Source organism: Lissotriton helveticus, chromosome 4_1, assembly GCF_964261635.1.
Source record: "Lissotriton helveticus chromosome 4_1, aLisHel1.1, whole genome shotgun sequence".
Taxonomy (NCBI): Eukaryota; Metazoa; Chordata; class Amphibia; order Caudata; family Salamandridae; genus Lissotriton; species Lissotriton helveticus.
Window position 1 is genome coordinate 1,517,243,356 of NC_136063.1, and position 20,918 is coordinate 1,517,264,273.

At 44.2% G+C, this 20,918-nt stretch overlaps 1 protein-coding gene across 5 annotated transcripts in view; it reads right to left on the bottom strand.

The window, feature by feature from the left end:
• LOC144829208 (aromatic-L-amino-acid decarboxylase-like) overlaps positions 1-20,918 on the bottom strand; it is an 833,710-nt gene that overhangs the window by 127,678 nt on the left and 685,114 nt on the right. For all 5 annotated transcript variants that reach the window (XM_078688114.1, XM_078688115.1, XM_078688113.1 and 2 more), the window contains one exon: positions 5,037-5,104. In XM_078688114.1, the coding sequence (XP_078544240.1) occupies positions 5,037-5,104 (68 nt within the window). The remainder of the gene's footprint in view (positions 1-5,036; positions 5,105-20,918) is intronic.

Consider the following 20,918-nt stretch of genomic DNA (forward strand, 5'->3'; position numbering starts at 1 on the left):
CTGCACGTGTGACAGAGACATGCAACTAATGAACGTCCACTTCCCCTCACAGGTGGTGCAGACAGCAGCGACAGCGAGAGGCTGCAAATAGATGAGGAGGCACAGGATGAGGAGGAGGTGCTGCCACATACACAGCCACCAGCCCCTGCCCCAGCAACTACTCCCGCAGCCAGGTCCACCACCAGTGTGCCTCCTGCGTCTGGCGCAGCAACTACTCCCGCAGCCAGGTCCACTACCAGGGTGCCACCTGCGTCTGGTGCAGCAACTACTCCCGCAGCCAGGTCCACCACCAGTGTGCCTCCTGCGTCTGGCGCAGCAACTACTCCCGCAGCCAGGTCCACCACCAGTGTGCCTCCTGCGTCTGGCGCAGCAACTACTCCCGCAGCCAGGTCCACTACCAGGGTGCCTCCAGCCCCTGCCGCACCAACAACGCCTGCCGTGACACCACCAGCAGCTGGTGCTTCAACATCAGGGCCTGCGACAGCGGCAACTCAGCGGCCACCCACTGTGTCAGACCAGCAGAGCAGGCGTGGCAGGCCTCGCCTGCAGACCAATGCACCTATCAGCAGGAGGGGGAATGGACATGAGCTGGTGAGAGTGAGCGTGGAAAGACACATGCTCCGTATACATCAGCTGCAAGCACGCCAGCAAGGTGCCATACAGCTACAGCTGTACAACATTGGGCGCAATGTTGCCGGAGTGGGGGACCGGATGGCCAGCATGACTGCAGCCATGGAAGGTGTGGGGGAGGGAATGGCCAGCATGACTGCAGCCATGGCAGGTGTGGGGGAGGGTATGGCCCGCATGACTGCAGCCATGGAGGCCAGCACTGCTGCAAATACATCGCAGCGCAATGCAGCACGCCGCCGCCACCGTCAGCTATTGACCCAGCTGACCGCCTACACCAGGTCCAATTATATCATAGGCAATGCCACATCACAGTTGTCGCGGCGGTCCCTTGCGCAGCAGCAGCAGCTCATCCAGTGCTGCGAGGATGTGGCCAGGGTCCTTGAGCACCTGACCAGTGCCGTGATAGCACTACACCATCCTGCTCTACCTGCCACTGTTGGGGGTGATGATGCCAGTGAGGGGACATCGAGTGTGAGCAGCCACTCTGCCTCACACGTAGGGGCACTCAGGCACAGCACCAGGCCCACAGCAGCTGCACGTGCCTTGGATGAGGATGAGCCACAGAGGCGCTTGGGTGGTACGCGCAGGAGGCGCACATGACTTCATATGACTCTTACAGGCACAGGCTGAGTATAAGCCTGCCCTGTCCTTTCACACAGCAGTATGCTGAAATACTGTTAGCAATGACAACATTTACAGTGGTACCATTATTGTGAATGAAACAATAATATTTATTTTAGCAGCACACATTGGCGTTGTGTCATTATTATTTTCTGCATGCATTTGTGATTTGTGGGGTGAGGGAAGAGGGTGCATTAGAAACTGTTCAGTGTGATGTGGTTGCGACGTCTGTGGCCTTCAGCTGGATTCTCCCCGCGTGCATGGCGCGCATGTGCAGGTGGCCGGTCGTCCCCTTCAGATTCACTGCCAGAGATGTCGACAGGTATCCGGCGCTTGGTTGCAATGTTATGTAGTACTGCGCAGACAGCCACAATGCGGCAGCACACTGCAGGACTGTAATACATGGCCCCACCTGTCTTGTGCAGTATGCGGAACCTGCTCTTGAGCAGCCCAAATGTCCTTTCTATGCAATTCCTTGTCCGAATGTGTGCAACATTGTAGCGCCGTTGCTGGGGTGTAGCAGGGTTGAGGTATGGGGTGAGGAGGTAATCACGGAGGGCGTAGCCACTGTCACCTGAATGAGAGGAGCAGAGGGTGAGTGCCTGTGCTGCGCTGCTACTTCATAGCAATGTGACATTGTTGACAAAGTATACTTACCAAGTAGGTGTCCTTCCCCAAAGTCTCCCCTGGCCAGTCGTGTGTGGAGGCCGCTGTGCCGGAATATGTAGGAGTCATGGGTACTCCCTGGGTACTGGGCCACAATGTCAGTGATGTATGTCTTGGCATTGCAGACCATCTGTATGTTGAGGGAGTGGTAGGACTTGCGATTGCGGAACATATACTCCGTGGCAGCTGGTGGGCAGATGGCGATGTGGGTACAGTCTATGCATCCGAGTACATGTGGAAAATGGGCTACATTGTAGAATTGTAGCTTGGTCAAGTCCAAATCCTGTTGGCTGGTGGGAAATTTGATGTGTCGGTGTAGCTGGGTAAGCATAGCGTCAACAAAAGTCTTGAGGCAGCGTGACATGGTGGGCTGGGATATCCCCCCAGCAGCCGCTACTATCCCCTGGAAGCTCCCGGAGGCCAGGAGGTGCAGGCTACACAATACCTGCACATGTGTAGGCACCGCATTGGTACGCCTTGTTGGGTGCTGCATCAGGGGGTCAAGGTCATGTATCAGCTGGATTATCATTTCCCCATTCAGCCTGTATTTAGCATTTATCTGCTCTCTGGTTTGGCCCAGCAAGGTGACCCGCTGGCGGAATATCCTGTCCTGGATCCGGCCTCTCCTCCGTGCTGCTCGCTGTAGCCTTCTCCGCCTGACCACCATGTACATTCCTGGCATTGTGGAACTCCTAATGCTGCTGCTGATTGTCCTTATGTGTGATTGGTCAGGCCTGAACCTGTTACTGATTGGCCAACGTTTTTTTGAAAAATATTTTTGAATGGCTTTTATGGTTACCACCTGATTTGAGTTGTCCTTAATTTGCGCCGCGCAAACAGCGATTTTTGGGTTTTTCGCTATTTGTGGTTTTTCATGAATACCGATTGCGATTGTATAGCGAATTCGCAATTTATTTCGCAGGATCCGTGGTTTTTCGCTTTTTTCGATTCGCTAATGCTCTCCTACCGGGATTCTGCGATTATTATTGCGAATTCGCTATTATGTGTTTGCGACTTCATGTTGAATGCCGATTACGGACATTGCACCCGCAATTGCATTTTCGCAGCGATTACGGGCGCAATATTGCTTCATGAATCAGGCTGTATATTTTTCCCCCAGTCTTTCATTATCTATTCGTAAAGTTTCTAAAAAAAGGCTCCATTATGGTAGATACACATTCTTATTAGTAAAACTAACCCAAACTTCGCTTTAAAACAAGTGAAATGCATGTGAGAGAGGGGCTATGGGCACTGTTGAAGGGTGGTAGTGAGGGAATCATTGGAGGAGGTCAATGGTGTGGGGGTGTAAAAATGCAATTGTTGCACCGGGTGCCAGCAGAGCTGAAGCCCAGACCTGCTCGGGCCTTCTTTCAGATTCAAGTCAAATAGAGGTAAGTTAGGTTGCGGGCTACAACTCTCATTAACAGTTATCATTTCAGACTAAGCGTGGACAGAGAAAAGCACACACTGTCTACATTCAATATCTGCCCCTAGAAAAACAAATACATTGCTAATATGCTGCACAAATATGAGTCAGTTTGATGTTTAAATGGTATCCTTTGAAAGTGCGGAGGCGGAAAGAGGATAATCCTAGTACAACAAGTCAATGGAGTTTTAATTACACGTGGGTGCACGTACAATTGGGCACTGCTGAACGATGTTTGCTCTTCTCCCTTTGGCTGCCACAGATGTGACCGCCTAAGCTCTGTTTGAAAATACTGTGTATAAATACTAGGTCGATTTGCCCACGTCCACGCAGCTCTTCACTTCCATTCCGTTTTGTATACTTTCACTTTTTTTATTGGAAAATTCCAGAGAAAATCTTATATATTCTGGCAGATTTGTTACTTGAACAGACGTCATGCAACAGTGTTAAAACCCAGCTTTGGCAGTTTTAGCATTGGCGCCTAGCAGGAGGTGAGTGCAAATTCAAACTGGTTCAGTTTTCACAATATTTACTTTGTATTTCTAGCAATCATAAACTTCAAAAATCCACCCATCGACGTATGTGGTTTTTAAAGTTTCTCACTGGATTACTTTCACCGATGTAGTACGATATCCTCCTATTAACACTTCCTAAAACTGAGGAATAGGACGTGAATTAAAATAGCTGGAACCTCCATCCAACCCGTACTCCTGAAACAATTTCAGTCTGCTCAGCCTGGAGAAATTGCCTGCTAAATATGTGGGGACATGTCAGACTTCTAAAGAAGTTGCTATGCCATTTAAAAAGTGTTTACCCAACTGAGATCATTGCTGGAGAATAGAGATGTCTGCGAACAGCCACACGTGCACATTCTAACCTCTTTTTTTGTTTCATAGAACAGTGTAGCTCTTTTTTGAGCAGAAGTTAAGTTTTAGTTGTTCAATCTCTCAACATTTTTATTTTCTTATATGAGTTCCATCTGGAAGGTACCCCTGCATGGTCTCCTTTAACTTTCCCCATCTTCTCGATGATCCCAAGCTCACTAGTTCCCTCCTCATCGCTTTCTCCATCCTGGTTCCCATATCACATTGTTTATTTACTTATCTTATCTTATTTATTTATTCGTTCATTTATTTTGAGGCATTGCAGCTCCAATGTGTTGCTCACTTCCTTCTTCCCGCTTCAGTTGCCATCATTTTAATTTTAATTTATCAATCTAACATGGCCATCTGCCACATTAGAAAGGTAAATCAAACATGGGCACCATGCATCATGACGCACATGCATGCACGCATCACAACAGCTGCATCCATTCATGTCTTTCTGTAAGCATGTGCACATTTCCCAACACATGTGCATCGACTACCATCTTGGAATGGATTTTCTTAAAGAGAAAAATCATTTGAATGCGTCTGCAAGCGTTTGCGTGCTAATACAAGTAGCATCCTCAAACCCACTACTTCAGTGTTTCTGGATTCTCCCTTATGCCTTTGAATAATGCTAACCATTTGTATGTGAAGTCTATCTCAGTCAGGACAAACAATTTATCTGAAAACAACCACATATAGAGCATTTCCCATGTAACCAAATGAAGATGGCATTAAAATGTTCAGTCCAATCGCTTTTTGCCATCCCTTAGGAAATAGTGTACACCAAGAAAAACAAATAAAATATTAAGAAAATAATAACTTACCAAAGCGTTGAGCAGTCGAAGTTCACCAAGAGCCATTTGTGAGGGTTAAAATTGTAGGAATTTGCAAACTGTAGGTAAAATAAAAGAATTTTACAGAAAAATCATGGCATTTGTTCTTTATTGTGTTAATTAATTAATAAAAGTGATTGTGCATCTCTTAAAATCGACTACAAAAGATAACGTTTCAAAGTTTAAGTTAAAATATGAGGCCCTTCAGAAAGAAAGTCTGAACCTAACTAGGTGCCATATCTCTGCACTGAAATCATACCACTTCATTCAACTACTGCTGTGGCATCACTCTGTGTCTTGACTTGGCAAACATAATTTCCTAATTCTTCCCTCACTTAAACTAAATTTGAAGCCCTCTTTGCTAGGCAATTTTGTATGACCTCTCTGTGTGAGATCAAGGTTCTTCTCAGCACAAGAGTCCGAAATTTCAGAAGCCAGAAGATGACTACCCCCAGCAGTCGGAAGGGGGGTGGGGGGTTCTGAGGGGCACGACTTGTCCATACTTTTTTATTTTTCGTAAAACGGTATCCCTACTTTTTATGAAAAGATAACCATCCCGAGACGGTTAATTCCGACAATGTAAGGCAAGGAGTTTCCAGTGCTGTGAAACCGAGAGAGGGGCAGACGTGAACAAGCCTTCTTGCCAGGTTGCCTGCTTCCCTGAAAGAAATGTAAATGTGCTTCACTGTAAGGGAGCTTCCTATAGGGGTATGCACTATTCCAAAATAGCGAGTCGCAATTTATTTGCGACTCGCTATTTTGGAATTGCGAGGGCATTCCCTTCCTAATAGTGAGCGCAACCCCATGTACAAATGTTTTGAAAAAGCAATTGCGGTCGCAAAACACTGACAAATTACCACCCTCTGGTAATGCACTCGCAAAGGGGAAGGGGTCCCCAGGGGACCTCTTCTCCTTTGCAAATGCAGGGGAATATGTTTTTAAGGGGAGGCAGTGGTCCCAGGGACAACAACCTGCCCTTAAAAAATGAATCAAAAAAGTAAAAAAAAAAATTACAAATCCATCCCGTTTTCCTCTAAGGAAAACGGGCTGCATTTAAAAAAAAAAACTGTGTTATTTAAAAGCAGTCCCAGGCATGGTGGTCTACTGAGCCCAGCAGGCCACCATACCTGGTAGGGCCTGCCATTTCCAATGGAGTCGCAAATTGCGAGAGGCTTATTAATATTCATGAGCCTCTCAATTTGCGACCTCATTGGGAATCTCTAACAGTGCTAAAAACACTGTTGTACATTGGAAATAGCGACTTGCAAATTGCGAGTTGCAAAAATGTCGCAATTTAGGAGGCGCTATTTCCACGGTCGTACATCTGGCCCACAGTCTGGGTACTGCTGAAATCTATATTTCAGAAGAACTTTTTTTTTAATCTTAAATCTTTTTGCACATTTTGTATCATCCTTTCTTATTCTATGTGTAATGCAAGTTTTATATAATGGCTTAGATGTTCGAGGTGCTTTCTCTCACTGATTGGGATCTTGTAGCGCTAAACATACACAAGTCACAATTCTCTACTTAATCAACCAGGATTGAATTCTGTGGCTCTCTGGTGCAGCGGGTGCTTGATTTGAAAAACAATAAGTTACAGGGCCCTCATCAGGAGACTACCACAGCTCTCAGTACCCATTGCTCCTGTCAGGGCTGTTAAGGACAGTACCAAAACAACTTCTAACAATCACACTTCTACAAGTGTGACAATTCAGACTCTACCTGGCCCCAAAGCTATAAGAACAGCTTGAACTGCAGGTATTAGTCACTTGTTATGTTTTTTGAATTAATAAACAACTGTTGTTCTCATCTCTAAATCAGGCAAATAGTGCCACAATGTGGCAGACAGCCATAAGTGCTGAGCACTGGAAACCACTGGCACAAATTAAGCACTGGGTACACTGCATTAACTGATTGAGGTTTCAGACCATATGATAGTGCCTTTTCCACTGATTAAGATAACTTGCATTGAATTTTCATTTAAGTTGTTTGTTATTTTACATGTAGTTACCTGAAGTTAAAAGATTAAAAAAAAGTTACAGAATATTTTTTTTTAGCCATGCCTTTGACCACGTCTCCTGGATCACTCACCCTGCACCATTGCATGCACCATCTCAGTTCCCATACTTGTTCATGCACTTCAACCACTAATTACCCCTAAAGAATATCAACAGCCAGGATTTGGAAAAATAGATACTGTGTTGTAACTATTTCGGAATAAGATTTTTCAAAACGTTAACAGCCAAAGCGGATAAGTAGTCATTTGTCTATAGCGACATCACATAGAACAATGCAATCGATCCAAATATTATATAAGTCAAACTATGAAATTATGTCACATGGTCCTGTTCCTGTAAGTTTACTGCCAAACAAAAACTAAACTGTTTGCAACAGGATCCAAACAACTATCGGCTTAACTAACAATTCTGTTTTGTTTTTATAGTAAAAAGTGGATTATCAAGCTTCACTAACGCACACTACAAGTACTGAATGCACAGCAGCTACTCAGGCTGCATTAACACAAAATTAGTTGCAGAACAAGTGACAAGAGTCTTGTTGCCTTGAGACCCCTACGGGTGAATAGTCAAGCTTTATAAGAAACCTGATTGATTGAATCATTTTAGAGACCCATTCTAGTGGTGAAGCTTAAGAGAAAATCCGAACATAACATTTTCGAACCAGCACGATACCCAGAGCAGCATATCTCCAAGTGCACTCATGCATCAAACTTGTATAGCCCAGGCGCTGCTTCAAAATGATCCATCTTTCTGACTTTTTACCGACTCAGCGATACGGCGAGCGCAAGGCAAGTAGTTGTATCTATTTATTTCTTTACTTTAATGTTTGCCGTTGTATGTCGGACTGGTTTTATTTAATTATCATAATGTGGGATTGCATTGTGAATGACATTTGGTGATGTTGGTCAAACCAAAAGAACCTTTTTATTGGGACTTGTGACCACGGGAAGTGATATGTTAGGACCTCTCCCTGCCCAAACTAAATCAAGCCTTTCATCCTTCTGAAGGTAGGGTGTCTTGATTTTAAAGCCCAAAAAATTTACATTCCGGAAACATAAAGGAAGATCTACAGTTTTGCATTAACGGTAAGGCATATAGTCAGACCTAACTGGCAGCACTCACCAACATAGAAAATTTGGCACTAAGGGGAATTATATTAACGCCTTAACCACGGCGGGTTTTCCGCCTTGGTGCGGGCGTTCTATTGAGTGGGCGGGGCTCCGTCGGCCGTTGGGCGACTGCAGCACTAGGGAGGTGTCATGTCGTGGCACCAATAACGACTGACAAAATGTGAGTACATTTATAAGATCTTTATTCTACTTCTGCTCATAACCCTGTCCCTACTCTAACTGCCCCTTTCCTGTGTCCCCCAGCTCCTCCTGTTCCTGTTCCTTCCCTGGCTCCACCCCAACCACTAGAATGCATCCTGATATTACATCTCCCCCTTGTTAACAAAATAAGTTTAGCGTCCACCATGTCTGTAGTTCCTCAATCAGCCACGCGGGTCTGCAGGCCGCCCGTTTAAGCTATGAAGACACATGTCCAGTTCCATGACGTGGCTTTCTCTTGCCTCGACAAAAGTCTCTTTGACTACAGGGGTGCGTCTTTGAAATTGCGAGAGGTCTCGTGTGATTTTCTTGTTCCCAGATTCATGGCGGTTTCCGATAGGATTCTGGGTTGTCCACTCATCTTCAGTCTCCGGGGCGATCACGATTGCCCTTTGTGAGGTGACCATGAAGGGCGCCGCGTGATGGCAGCAGTCTGTCTTCCTTTGGGGCTCTTGTTCAATTGACTCGTGATTTCCTTCGTGGGAGGATGTTGTTCTGGTTCTCTTTCGAGCACCGGCATATAATTTTACTTCCTTTTGTCTTGTCCAGTCGAGGGCAGTACTGTCCTCCGGTTCAGCGTCATGCATACCAGATGGTGATACACCGTTTGGAAAGATCATCCTGGTTTGATCCGGGGACTCATTTGCTGCCGCTGGTTGATTCACCCACTCCCACTCGCGTTTGGGACTGGTGAACCCTTTGACTGTCTGAACATGTGCAGGTTTCCCTCTCGTCTGATGATGATTTGTCTCTGTCAACATGTCAAGTTTTCCTTGAGGAGTGACTGGATAGTCCTTTCTCATCCGGTGTGTAGTGTCCCTTATATCTGTTTTCATTCGGTAGGTCCTTTGAGTCAGCCTCGCTGACCCCATCAGGGGTGACGGTATGTTCTTTATGGTAGTGAGACAAAATATCGAAATTAAAATATCGATATACAATAATATCGATGTTTTAATTTCGATGGTATAGAATATCGATGTCCAAAATATCGACAGACAGAATATCGTTTTTTTAAGGTATGTATGTAAATAATATCGAAAATATCGAAATTTAGTGATATCTAAAATTTGTTTAGTGTTATGTATTTTATTATTTTGTTTATATGTTTGTTAAATATGTTTTGTAATGTATGTTTGAAAATTAGTAAATTTGTTTACATTTTGCGTTTTAGTATCAGAGCGGGTTGTGGGTTTATAGGGGAATAGGGTGGGAAGTAATTTAATAATAATTAATTAATATATTTTTGTAAATATTAATAATTAATAATTAATTGGTAATTAATTTATATTAATTCGTTAATTACATTAATTAGAGTTAATGTTTTAATATATATAAATTTTTGTTATTGTTAATTAATTAATTGGTAATTAAATAATATTAATTAGTACAATACATTATTTAGAGTTAATGTGCTAATATATTTATTTTATTGTTATTGTTAATTAATAATTAATTGGTAATTAAATATTATTAATTATTTAATTAAATTAATTAGAGTTAATGTGCTAATATATTTATTGTTTTTGTTATTGTTAATTAATAATTAATTGGTAATTAATAATTATTAAGTGATTAAATGATGTGATTTATTTATGTGTAGTGGGTTGTGTGTTTATAGGTGGATAGGGTGTGATATAATTAAATTTAATAAATTAAAGCGATTGTATTTATTTGTTGGTATTTATTGTTAATTAATTAGTAATTAATATGTGTTAATTAGTTCATTTATAATTACATCAATTTAGTAATATTAATTATTATTAATTGATTAATTGAAATTTATATTAATTGTCTTTTTTATATGTGTAGTGTGTTGTGTGTTAAAGTGGGAGTAGTGTGGGAATACATTTTTACCCCCATGCTATCCAACGCTTTCCCTACTGTTGCACCCTCTGGAGTGTGAATAGTAATTTTTACCCCTACGCTATCCACCGGGGAAACAACCTTTACAACGCAACTTTTACAACGCACTACCATTACAACGAAATTTTTACAACGCAAAAACCATTACAACGCATGTGTTTACAACGCATGTTTTTACAACGCAGGTACCTTTACAACGCATACCATTACAACGTAAGTATAGGTAAGTATATAATAATATTTTACATTTTATATGTTTTAGTTTTTTTACGGGGTATTTTTAGGGTTCAGGGTCAGTTTTCAGTTTTTGGGTAAAAGGGTATTTTTAGTGTTCAGGGTCAGTTTTCAGTTTTTGGGTAAAGGGGTATTTTTAGGGTTCAGGGTCAGTTGTCAGTTTTTGGGTAAAGGAGTATTTTTAGGGTTCAGGGTCAGTTTTCTGTTTTTGGGTAAAGGGGTATTTTTAGGGTTCAGGGTCAGTTTTCAGTTTTTGGGTAAAGGAGTATTTTTAGGGTCCAGGGTCAGTTTTCAGTTCTTGGGTAAAGGGGTATTTTTTGGGTTCAGGGTCAGTTTTCAGTTTTTGGGTAAAGGGGTATTTTTAGGGTTCAGGGTCAGTTTTCAGTTTTTGGGTAAAGGGGTATTTTTAGGGTTCAGGGTCAGTTTTCAGTTTTTGGGTAAAGGGGTATTTTTTGGGTTCAGGGTCAGTTTTCAGTTTTTGGGTAAAGGGGTATTTTTAGGATTCAGGGTCAGTTTTTAGTTCTTGGGTAAAGGGGTATTTTTAGGGTTCAGGGTCAGTTTTGGGTTTTTGGGTAAAGGGGTATTTTTAGGGTTCAGGGTCAGTTTTGGGTTTTTGGGTAAAAGGGTATTTTTAGGGTTCAGGGTCAGTTTTGGGTTTTTGGGTAAAGGGGTATTTTTAGGGTTCAGGGTCAGTTTTGGCTTTTTGGGTAAAGGGGTATTTTTAGGGTTCAGGGTCAGTTTTGGGTTTTTGGGTAAAAGGGTATTTTTAGGGTTCAGGGTCAGTTTTGGGTTTTTGGGTAAAGGGGTATTTTTAGGGTTCAGGGTCAGTTTTGGGTTTTTGAGGTACAGGCGTGCAGGGTAAAAATAAAATAAATTTATATTTAAATTAAATCAATTAAATGAAATTAAAAAAAATAAAATTACATTAAATTATTACGTTTTTAATTTATTTTAAATGTATATGTATTAGTTTTAATTTTTTAAGTATGTTTTAATGTTTTTATTTAATATTTGTAAATTTATATGTATTTTAAAATTATTTTGACATTATTATTAATATTTTTAAAAAAACAATATTTTTATTTTCGATATTTTTGTACTACGATATACATTTTTCGATATTTTTGTACTTACCTTTATGAAGATAGGACTCCGATATTTTTGATTTCGATATTTTTGTGTCGATATTTTTGTATGTAGATATTCTGTCTGTCGATATTATGTCATAGATTCGTTCTTTATGTCTCGACACACCTGTGACTGACCTGACAGGTTGTCTTGTGGTGTGATGTTGTCTTCGGAGGCATTGGCGTGAGATGTTTTGCCCTTGACGGGAAGAAAGTCCTTTGGTTCGATGGTGTGTTCGGGTGATTGATGCCACGGATGTTGTCAGAAACATGACTCGGTCGACCAGTGGGATCGAACAGACATGCTTTCTGAGTCGGAGGAGTCTTGTGTTGATTTCCTACGAGAACGTTCCTTTGTGTGTGTCTTGAATGATGGATTTCTGACACAGGTAGGCCTTGACGAGCCGCTCCTAGCGTCGGAGTTCTCTTTGGGATGTTTCTCTAGGTACCTTTCTTGAAGTGGCTTTGGCGCCATCTCACTGGAGAGGTTGTTTGCTAACCACATGTTTATTTCTGGTGTTTGATCCCAGGGTACTTCGTCTCTGCCTCTCTCATATAATGATAATGTCCTCCTCTCAGTTTCCTCGTTGTCTCGGGTGTCATGAGTGCGTTTGTCTCCGCCTCTCCGGTGTCTGAGTGAATCACTCCGCTTTATGAGATTTGCTTTGTCTTCTCGTTTGTTTGGTGCACTGGCATCCATGCCATGGGGATGATGTGTCCCGCTGCTTGATGCTTCCTCGGACTCATCTGCAGACTTTGGCGAATGGTGAGATGCTCGGGGTTGTTTGTGCGACGAATTCCAGTGTTGACATGATTGGTCCAATCTTCTATAGTTTGTCTTTCTTACCCGCTTGTTGTGCAGGCTGTCATCTTGTCCATTGGTGTGATCTGTCCCACTTGACGCTTCATCCTCGTCAGAATAGGTTGTGCCATACTCTGAATGACTCCTTGAGGTTGAATAACTCTTTGAGGTTGTATCAATGCCGCTATCGCAATCCTGACTCATCCTGGTCTTTTGTGTTGTTGGCTCGGAGTGTTTCATGACACTTTGTCTCTTGTTTTGTCTTGGCTCTGATCTGTCTTCACCCTCCCTTTTTCTATCGCAATCCTGACTCATCCTGGTCTTTTGTGTTGTTGGCTCGGAGTGTTTCATGACACTTTGTCTCTTGTTTTGTCTTGGCTCTGATCTGTCTTCACCCTCCCTTTTTCTGGTTATGTTTGGTTCCTGAGCCTTGCCCCCAGACATGAGGGATGTCTCCTTCCAGACATCTTTGTGTCTTGCATTCGAGTGCACGTCTTTTGATATGTCTCTTGCTTTGATCCGCACTCCAACCTCGGCCCCTCTGATGATTCTCTTTAGCGACCACTGCCCCTGAAGAATCTTGCGCTTCGTGTCAGCACTTGAACAGCCTTCGATGATCCGGAGCCGAACTGCTTCTTCATTTGTGAATGTGTTGAAATGACAGCATTGTACCAGACCTTTCAGCCTTGTGATGAAGCTGGGCAATGATTCTCCTGGTTCCTGCCGTGCTGCATTGAAAACCATGCGTTCATGATCCACGTTTTCCTGTGCGTTGAAATGAGTGCGTAGCGTCTCTTTGAGGTTTCTATATGTCTCTGTGTCCTTTGCTGAGAATGTCCTTATCAGGCATCGGCCTTCGTGACCCACCAGCCGACGTAGTAACAGTAGATGGTTGCTATCTCTTTGCTCTCCGGTTGTTTCAAGAAATGCATCTAGTGATTCTAGCCACCGATTCCATCTAGAACCCAGACTCTGGTCACTGGTCTGTGTCACTGGGGGTGGCACCTCAAGGCAGATATTGGATTTGTGTTTTCCTTTTCCCACCGACATGGCGGAGGAGAGTCCTAGTATGCTACTGTCACAAGACTGTTTCCTTGTGCTTTTCCGCGTTATTCTAGAACTCTCTGCAGTCGAGGTCTTATGTACAATTGTTTCCACTTTGATTTTAATCACTTGCTTTCACTTAGCGCTGGAACTCACTTTGAGACTGGGATTCGTTTGTGCCTGTTGCATTCCAGACTTACATTTGCTCGGGCTTGTTGCATCTGAGGCTTGTAAGAGCTGGTGCTTGTTGCCTTTGCGCTTGGTATCGGCTTATGTGTTGTATTCGTGACTTATATTTGCCTGCGTTCTTTGTAATCGCCCCTTACGTTTCCTTGTGCTTATTTACATCTGATGCTTGTTTCAGCTCGGGCTCGTCTATTTCAGGCCTTGCAGTTGCTTGTGTTTGTTTTATTCTTGATCGTTGCCTTGGCTTGGTCCTTACATCTGCTTGTACTTGTTTCAATGCAATTCTTGCATTTGTTTGTGCTGTCACCCTTTCTTTGCCTGTGCTTGTTTACTTGATCAGCCTCTTGCATTGGCTTGTGCTTATTGCCTTTCTGATTGTCTTCGCTGGTGTCTGTTTGTTCTCACACGTCGTCTTTGCTCGTGTTTGTTGACTTCAGAGGATTGCATTTACTCGTGCTTGTTGATCTCACTCTGCGCACTAGTCTGAGCCTGTGCTTATTGAATGTTGCCTTGCCTCATCACTTGTCTTTGCTTGTTCATTGATATTTACCAGTGCTTGCTCTTGTGCATTTACCAATGCTAGTTCCTTTACATTTACCATGGTTTGTTTTATTGCGTTTGACACTTGTCAACACTTGTTCTTTTTGTCCGCTTACATTTATCAGTGATTGTTCATTTATGTTTGCCAACGTTTGTACATTCACACTTGCTAAGGCTGGTTCCTTATTATTCACTTGCATTTATCAATGCTTGTCCGTCTACACTTGCTTACATTTACCAATGCTTGTTCATTTACATTTATCAGTGTTTGTTTGTGCTCACCGTTGGTTTCATTTGTCTCTGGCATTTACTTAGATCTGTTCTCTTATTCTGCTTGCATTTGCTTAGGCACGTCTCATCACACCTTTGTATTGGCCAGTGCTTGTTGGGCCTAGTATTGCCTGACTTCAAGATGGCCGCCACCAGTCACCTACGAGGCTTGACTTCCCATTCAGCATCGATCACACTCGGTCTCTTTAGGCACTCACCGAGGGTCTCTTCTCCCAGCAGCAGGGATTTGGCAGCTCCGCTCCCACTTCTAGGCCACTTTCACCGTCCAGGCAGGCCAGGGGCGAGTTCCAGCGTCTTACGTTTGCCGCTTGCCATTTTTCACGCATCGGAGGTGAGACCCGATGCGCTTGCCATTTCTCAAGCATCGGGGGTGAGACCCGATGTCGGCGGAACCGGCGCTTTCTCTCTGGTGCCTCCGTAGGGGTCCCTCACTTTCCCGGACTCTCCCCACTCCTTCAAGGCGCTTCAGGAGGACTGAGGTGGGCTCTCAGTTCCTTCTCTTTCTGGGATGGTTATCTTGTCATCCCACCCTCGTCGCCAGTTGTCATGTCGTGGCAGCAATAACGACTGACAAAATGTGAGTACATTTATAAGAGCTTTATTCTACTTCTGCTCATAACCCTGTCCCTACTCTAACTACCCCTTTCCTGTGTCCCCCAGCTCCTCCTGTTCCTGTTCCTTCCCTGGCTCCACCCCAACCACTAGAATGCATCCCGATATTACAGGAGGGAGTGCTCCCGTCGGCCGTTGCACGGAAGGGGTTAAACTTTTAAACACAATACCATTTGTGTTTACTTTATTGCTTTCTTCTGCGGGCTGTTAATTAATTTTGCACTGCCACGGCCTGCAAGATGAACATGGCCCAAGCTCGAGAGGACAGTGCTGCTCCACTCCAGTCTTTTACTGGGGGGAGCATCAAAGGGGGAATAGAGCTGACACCTGGGACCTCTAGTGGCTCCTACGGTGAGGGATTGCTGAATTGTTTCCATTGGAGGCCAGAGTCATTATCAACCTGAGCAGTTTGGGGCTGCCTGGGGAGGTATGGCCCATATCAGGATGCATGTCATGTGTTAGGAGGAGACTGTGAATACTTGCCCACAGCGTGGCACTGGGTTACTAGCCCATTCTGCACCTGACCTTGCTCTGCACTGAGGGCTTCTTCCCTGAATCATGTACAGGAAACAATGTGATTTCGCTGTGACAGCCTGGGTGTGCCATGTGGTGCCAAGTGCTTTCCACCCCCCTCCACCTGCCTGATCTTTTAAGGGGGCCTCTGGCATAGTGCCTAGAGACTGTGTTTCCTCACCTTGGATGCCCAGGTGCCATATATGGCGGCCATCGGGGCATGGTTAGGCCAAAAACCTCCATACCTCTGCCCCCCCAAAGAAATCAATAATGGGTATGCTGGCTGCCTCCCCCACAATGATGGACCCAATCCACCATCTGGAAAGTACTCTTGAAAACACACTGGAATGTTCAACAGGGTACAGCAGACTATCCTGGACAAGTGTTATGGAGGCTCAACTGTGGAATGTCCAGATGGAAACTGATTCTGCGAGCAGATCACGCCAAGCTCATGGAGAGAGTGGACAAGGTGGAGTCCTCCCTGACCTCTCTGCGACTCTCCCAAATGATCATACAAGTTCAACTAAAGCTACGACAGACAGAGGTGCGAGACCTCAAAGCGACAATGGAGGATGCTGCGGGCCACTCGAGGCGCAAAAATGCTCAATTCCTGGGCTTCCTGTGTTTATTATATTAGTGGTATGAGACATCTCATACGGAGCGAATCGTTGACTTACTGTTTTTCTTTTATCTCATGAGTTCACTACATCTAATTTCTTCTATCTTCTTTTTTATTTTTTATTTTTGTAGTGCACTGATTAATATTGTTTTTTGTTGTTATATTTATGTTTATTAGTACAACATGTCAAATGTCATATCATGGAGCGCTAGGACGCCTGAGGGTAGCTACCGCGCTATACAAATGCTCTTTTCATTCATTCTTTCATTCATTCATTTGGGTCACAATGTTGCAAATTGAAATTTCACGGCATATGTATTTTTCTGCTTCTTGGATATTGTGAGGTCAATGTAATTTGGACGTTATATTTGATTTATTTTCATTTTACTGATTGAGCCCCGGACGAAGGGCCTCACAGCCCGAAATGCATAGGACAAATACGCAATGGATTCTAAGTGTTACTAATGAATTTGTATTTGTGAATTATGTTTGTGTATTATACAATATGGGTAAAAATTACCAGTTGATGGTTTACCACATTTAGTTGAGTTTGTGGTTGCTGATTAAAACAAATGTGGAGGGTTTAATTTTGTACATGAAAAAATTGAGAAATTTTGTACCACCAAAAGGTGGATAAGCAACAGTGCGCCGAGGCCAAGTGGTTCCACTTGATTTGGCTTAGAGTTTGTTTCAACACAATAGGGAAATTGTGTACGCCTAGGCAGCACGCTTTGTTATACATGGAATAGAAGGTAGATAAATCTTAACTAATAAAGGAGTGCCCCTCCTCCCATTAAATCAACACTTACTGGGCTTCGCCAAAGAGCAGAAGGACATAATGTGGAGCTCTCTCTCACAGATTGGTTATCACGAATGATCCTGGCCACTTTGAACCTTACCTCACGCCTATTGTCCCGACCCTCAAGCTATTCCACAAGGTCTGTTCAGCATTAAAGTCATGTTTAAGTTAGAAAATGACTAGTTGGGGAAAATGTGGCATGATGCTTGTCGGAGTCCAAGCCAAAGGAGTGGGTGTTAATGTTTTGTTCTGTACTTTGTTTTTACCTGGGGTTGAGCAGGGCGGTGGGGGTATACATGGGCGATGTGTTCTTTGTGCTACATAAAGGTATTAACGAGCATCCATGGTGGGGCGGTTTACATGCTCTATGGCTATTACATAGAACCCAATGACATGAAACATCAGGGGTATAGCAATGCCTGTACGTCTTCACAAAATATATGCATACCTCAGCTGGAGACATATCCTCATAGCATGTCCGCGGGAGATGCACCTTACCACCACAGAATCAGATAAAGTGTCCAGACGCTGGAGTGGCCAGGAGTTTGGCTCTGGATACTGGGAGAGATGTGTGGCGCCGCGGCCAGGGCGACTGATGCTGGACGCTGGGGATCACGGTACAATCCCCAGCTCTGGCAGCAGGGGTCTGCCCAGCACCATGCGACTCTGGGCAATAGCTCACTTAATCTTCCCAACGGGCCACAGCACCAAGATACCCCTTCAGGGGTGATTAGTGCTCTATACAAGTACTGAATTTACATTTACTCCGCATTTGCAAAAGGTGTCATGATCTGAATTGCTCAAGATGTCCATTTGTTTCAGAACAGAACTGTGGAGGAACCAGCTAAAAACTGGCTTGGTACCTGCTCTCTGCTATCTCCAGGACTATTATAGGGGCAATTTGTACTCCCTCTGGTGAACTTCTGATTGCCCTGAACCTCCTGAACTGGATTCCCTGCAGGCGTGAAGTGGTTAAGCTGGGGTTAGAACTGGGTTTTCATGGCTTCAGGGTCAGCCAAATGTTCCCTGCAGCACACTACCCTGTCATATCTGAGCCCCCGCAATGCCCAGTTTTCTTATGAATAATTTAATTGCAAATGTTGCAGTGATATTACCAACGATGTAATAGAAGATGTCATGAATGATGTAATAAGTGGAGTAATTAGCAGTGAATGGCAAAGGTGCAAGATGTAGTTACCTTAGGGCACAAATTTGAATTCTAGTTACTGGAGATAACTATAACTCCAACTGGTGAATTTCGGTCTTTTTGTTTTAGTTTAAAATGTTGCATTGTTGCTGAACATTTTACCTAACTATAATGTTACTTTAGCCTTTTAGGAACATTTCTAGTTATTTTTAACATAAATTAATATTTTTTTACCATACATAAAGCTAAACCTCTGCCAAGCATGGCCAAAGCAGGTTGGTTGCAGGGCATGGCCTGCTTCCAAACCCCTGCAGCAGCTAATCCCATGCTGCAAGGTTGGCCACGGGTCAACCCCTCTGCAGACAGCCAAGCCCATGTTGCACACTGCTTTGATATATGCACAACGAGAGGAGGGCCTGTGGCCAACTCACACAGAGGCAACCAACCCAACACAACAAATCGCCTTTGGCCATGCATGCAAGAGGTAGACTGTAGGGCCACAAGCCAGGCCCTGTGGCCAACCCCCTCAGGGCAACCAACTGCCTTTGGCCATGCACATCAGGCGGGTGGCCACAGGACCTGCCTAACTCACCCGAAGACAGCCAACTGCCTCGCAAGCTGCCAGCCCCATGCCATGCACAGCCCCTGGCTTGCATGGTGTTGGATTGGCTTCTGGATCCTGGGGACCTCATCCACCTGGGCCAAAACATATATATGTTAGGGGAGTGGGCATGTAGCCCCCTTTGCAGGCCTTAATAGGCCCTGGGGACCCCATTCCCTGGGTCGAATTCCATTAAAAAGGGGAGGCCCCCTCCGCAACCCTATTGTAAAACCTGTGACCCCATCCCCAGGGTCTCTCTAAATTATAGGTGGGTGCCCACCCAGGGCACCTATCAAACAACATTTAGATAAAAGGGAGGGGCACGCAAACCCCTTCTTTGCACCTCATTAGGCCCCGGGGACCCCATCCCCCTAGGGCCAAATTCAATACAAAAGGGGAGGGGGGCGTGAGGCTCTTCACTCCCTGAGCCTCATTAGGTCCTGGGGCCCCATCGTCTGGGGCCAAATTCAATAAATAAATGAGAGAGGGCTGCAGGGACCCCCTTCCTGAGCCTCATTAGGCCTGGAAAACCCCATCCCTTGGGGCTAAATAAAACAAAAAAAGGGGATGGGGGCCATGTGGCCCCGCTTTCCGAGCCCAAAAAAGGCCCCAAAGACCCCACTTCCCCAGTGCTGTACCTTATTTAAAAGGGGAGGGAGTCATGTGCCCCTTCCGAGCCTTCTCAGGCCCTGGAGACCCCATCCCCCAGGGTCTTTATTTCTATTAGGTTGGTGCTCCAGTGTTTTTATTTATTTATTTATCTAGTGTGTTCTATACCGCGAACATGACCCTGCACAGGGTATCAGAGCGCTTTACAGGAGCATTTAAACACACCAACCTTTAAATATTACGAGACATTTATGGTTTGCGGCATTTGCAATTCCATAAGGTATAACAACAAATATAGTGTTCACAGATAGATTACCATAAAGCCTCTAGAACTATAAAATACAATGAGATAAAAATGAATATACAAGTCCAAAATCATACAGTGAGATGCTTGTGTGGACATTCTACCGGTAAGCCGGAATGGAATAAATAAAGTACAGCTGTAGGGAGTTAGGGGAGAAATTATCTCATATAAAACAATTTTGCTTCCTTTTTGAATGTTGCGATGGTTGGAATTCTTCTCATGTCGGGGGGAGGGCGTTCCAAATTCTCGGTGCAGCCCTTGAGAATGCTCGGTCATAAGTTCTTTTCTTACGGAAACCCGCCGGTTTCAGTAGTAGATCAGCTTTGCTCCTGGAGGAACGTGTCCCTCCCGAAAGCGTGAGTTTCTGGGCAAGGTAGACTGGAGATTTGTTGTGTATTGCTTTATGGGTGATGCATGCCAAATTGAACTGGATTCATGCTTCGAAAGGAAGCCAGTTGAGAGCTTTCAAGTGAGGGGAGATATGGTCAAATCTTTTGGATCCCACTATAAGTCTTGTGGCTGCATTAAGACATGCTTTCAATGGGGCTGTTGAGATCTTAGGGAGCCCAGCTAAGGTTTTGCAACCATATTCAATCCTAGAAATGACCAGTGCCTGAACTGCTGTTTTGAGGTCTGCTTTATTTATCAAAGGTTTTAGTTTTCGTAAGTAGCTTAAGTGGAACCTGTCGTTTTTTGCCATTGTGTTGATGTGTGCTGACATGTGCAGGTTTTTGTCCAGAATGATACCCAGTGATTTAGTTGACTTAACAATCTTCAGAGTGCACTTTAGTGCAGTGTTGAGGTTGGACCATTCTACAATCGTTGTTTTGCTTTTTTGAGGAGTAATCAGAAGGAATTCAGTTTTCTGAGGATTTAGCTTTAGGTGGTTCTTGGTTAGCCATAGAAGTGTTCTTGTTAGAGCTAGGTTCATTGTCTTTATATCATCAGTCGATGCCCGAGACACCCATAAACAACACTCTGGGGGCATGGGGAAGCCCCCTTGGCTCCAGCTGGTTCCCCACATTGTGCGGGAATCAGCATTGCTTTTGCCTAGTGGGAGCAGCCATCTATACTTTCTCCATGCAGAGTGTACTGTTTTCCTGCCTGCAGGAGTGTGCGCAGGGAAACAGTCGGCTCAAAGCTAGTGGAACATGTTTAAATCTTCGACCGGGAGGGAGCAGACTAATATGATCAGGGAAACTACTTTGTCTTAGGTGTGGGCTCCCTGGGACACAG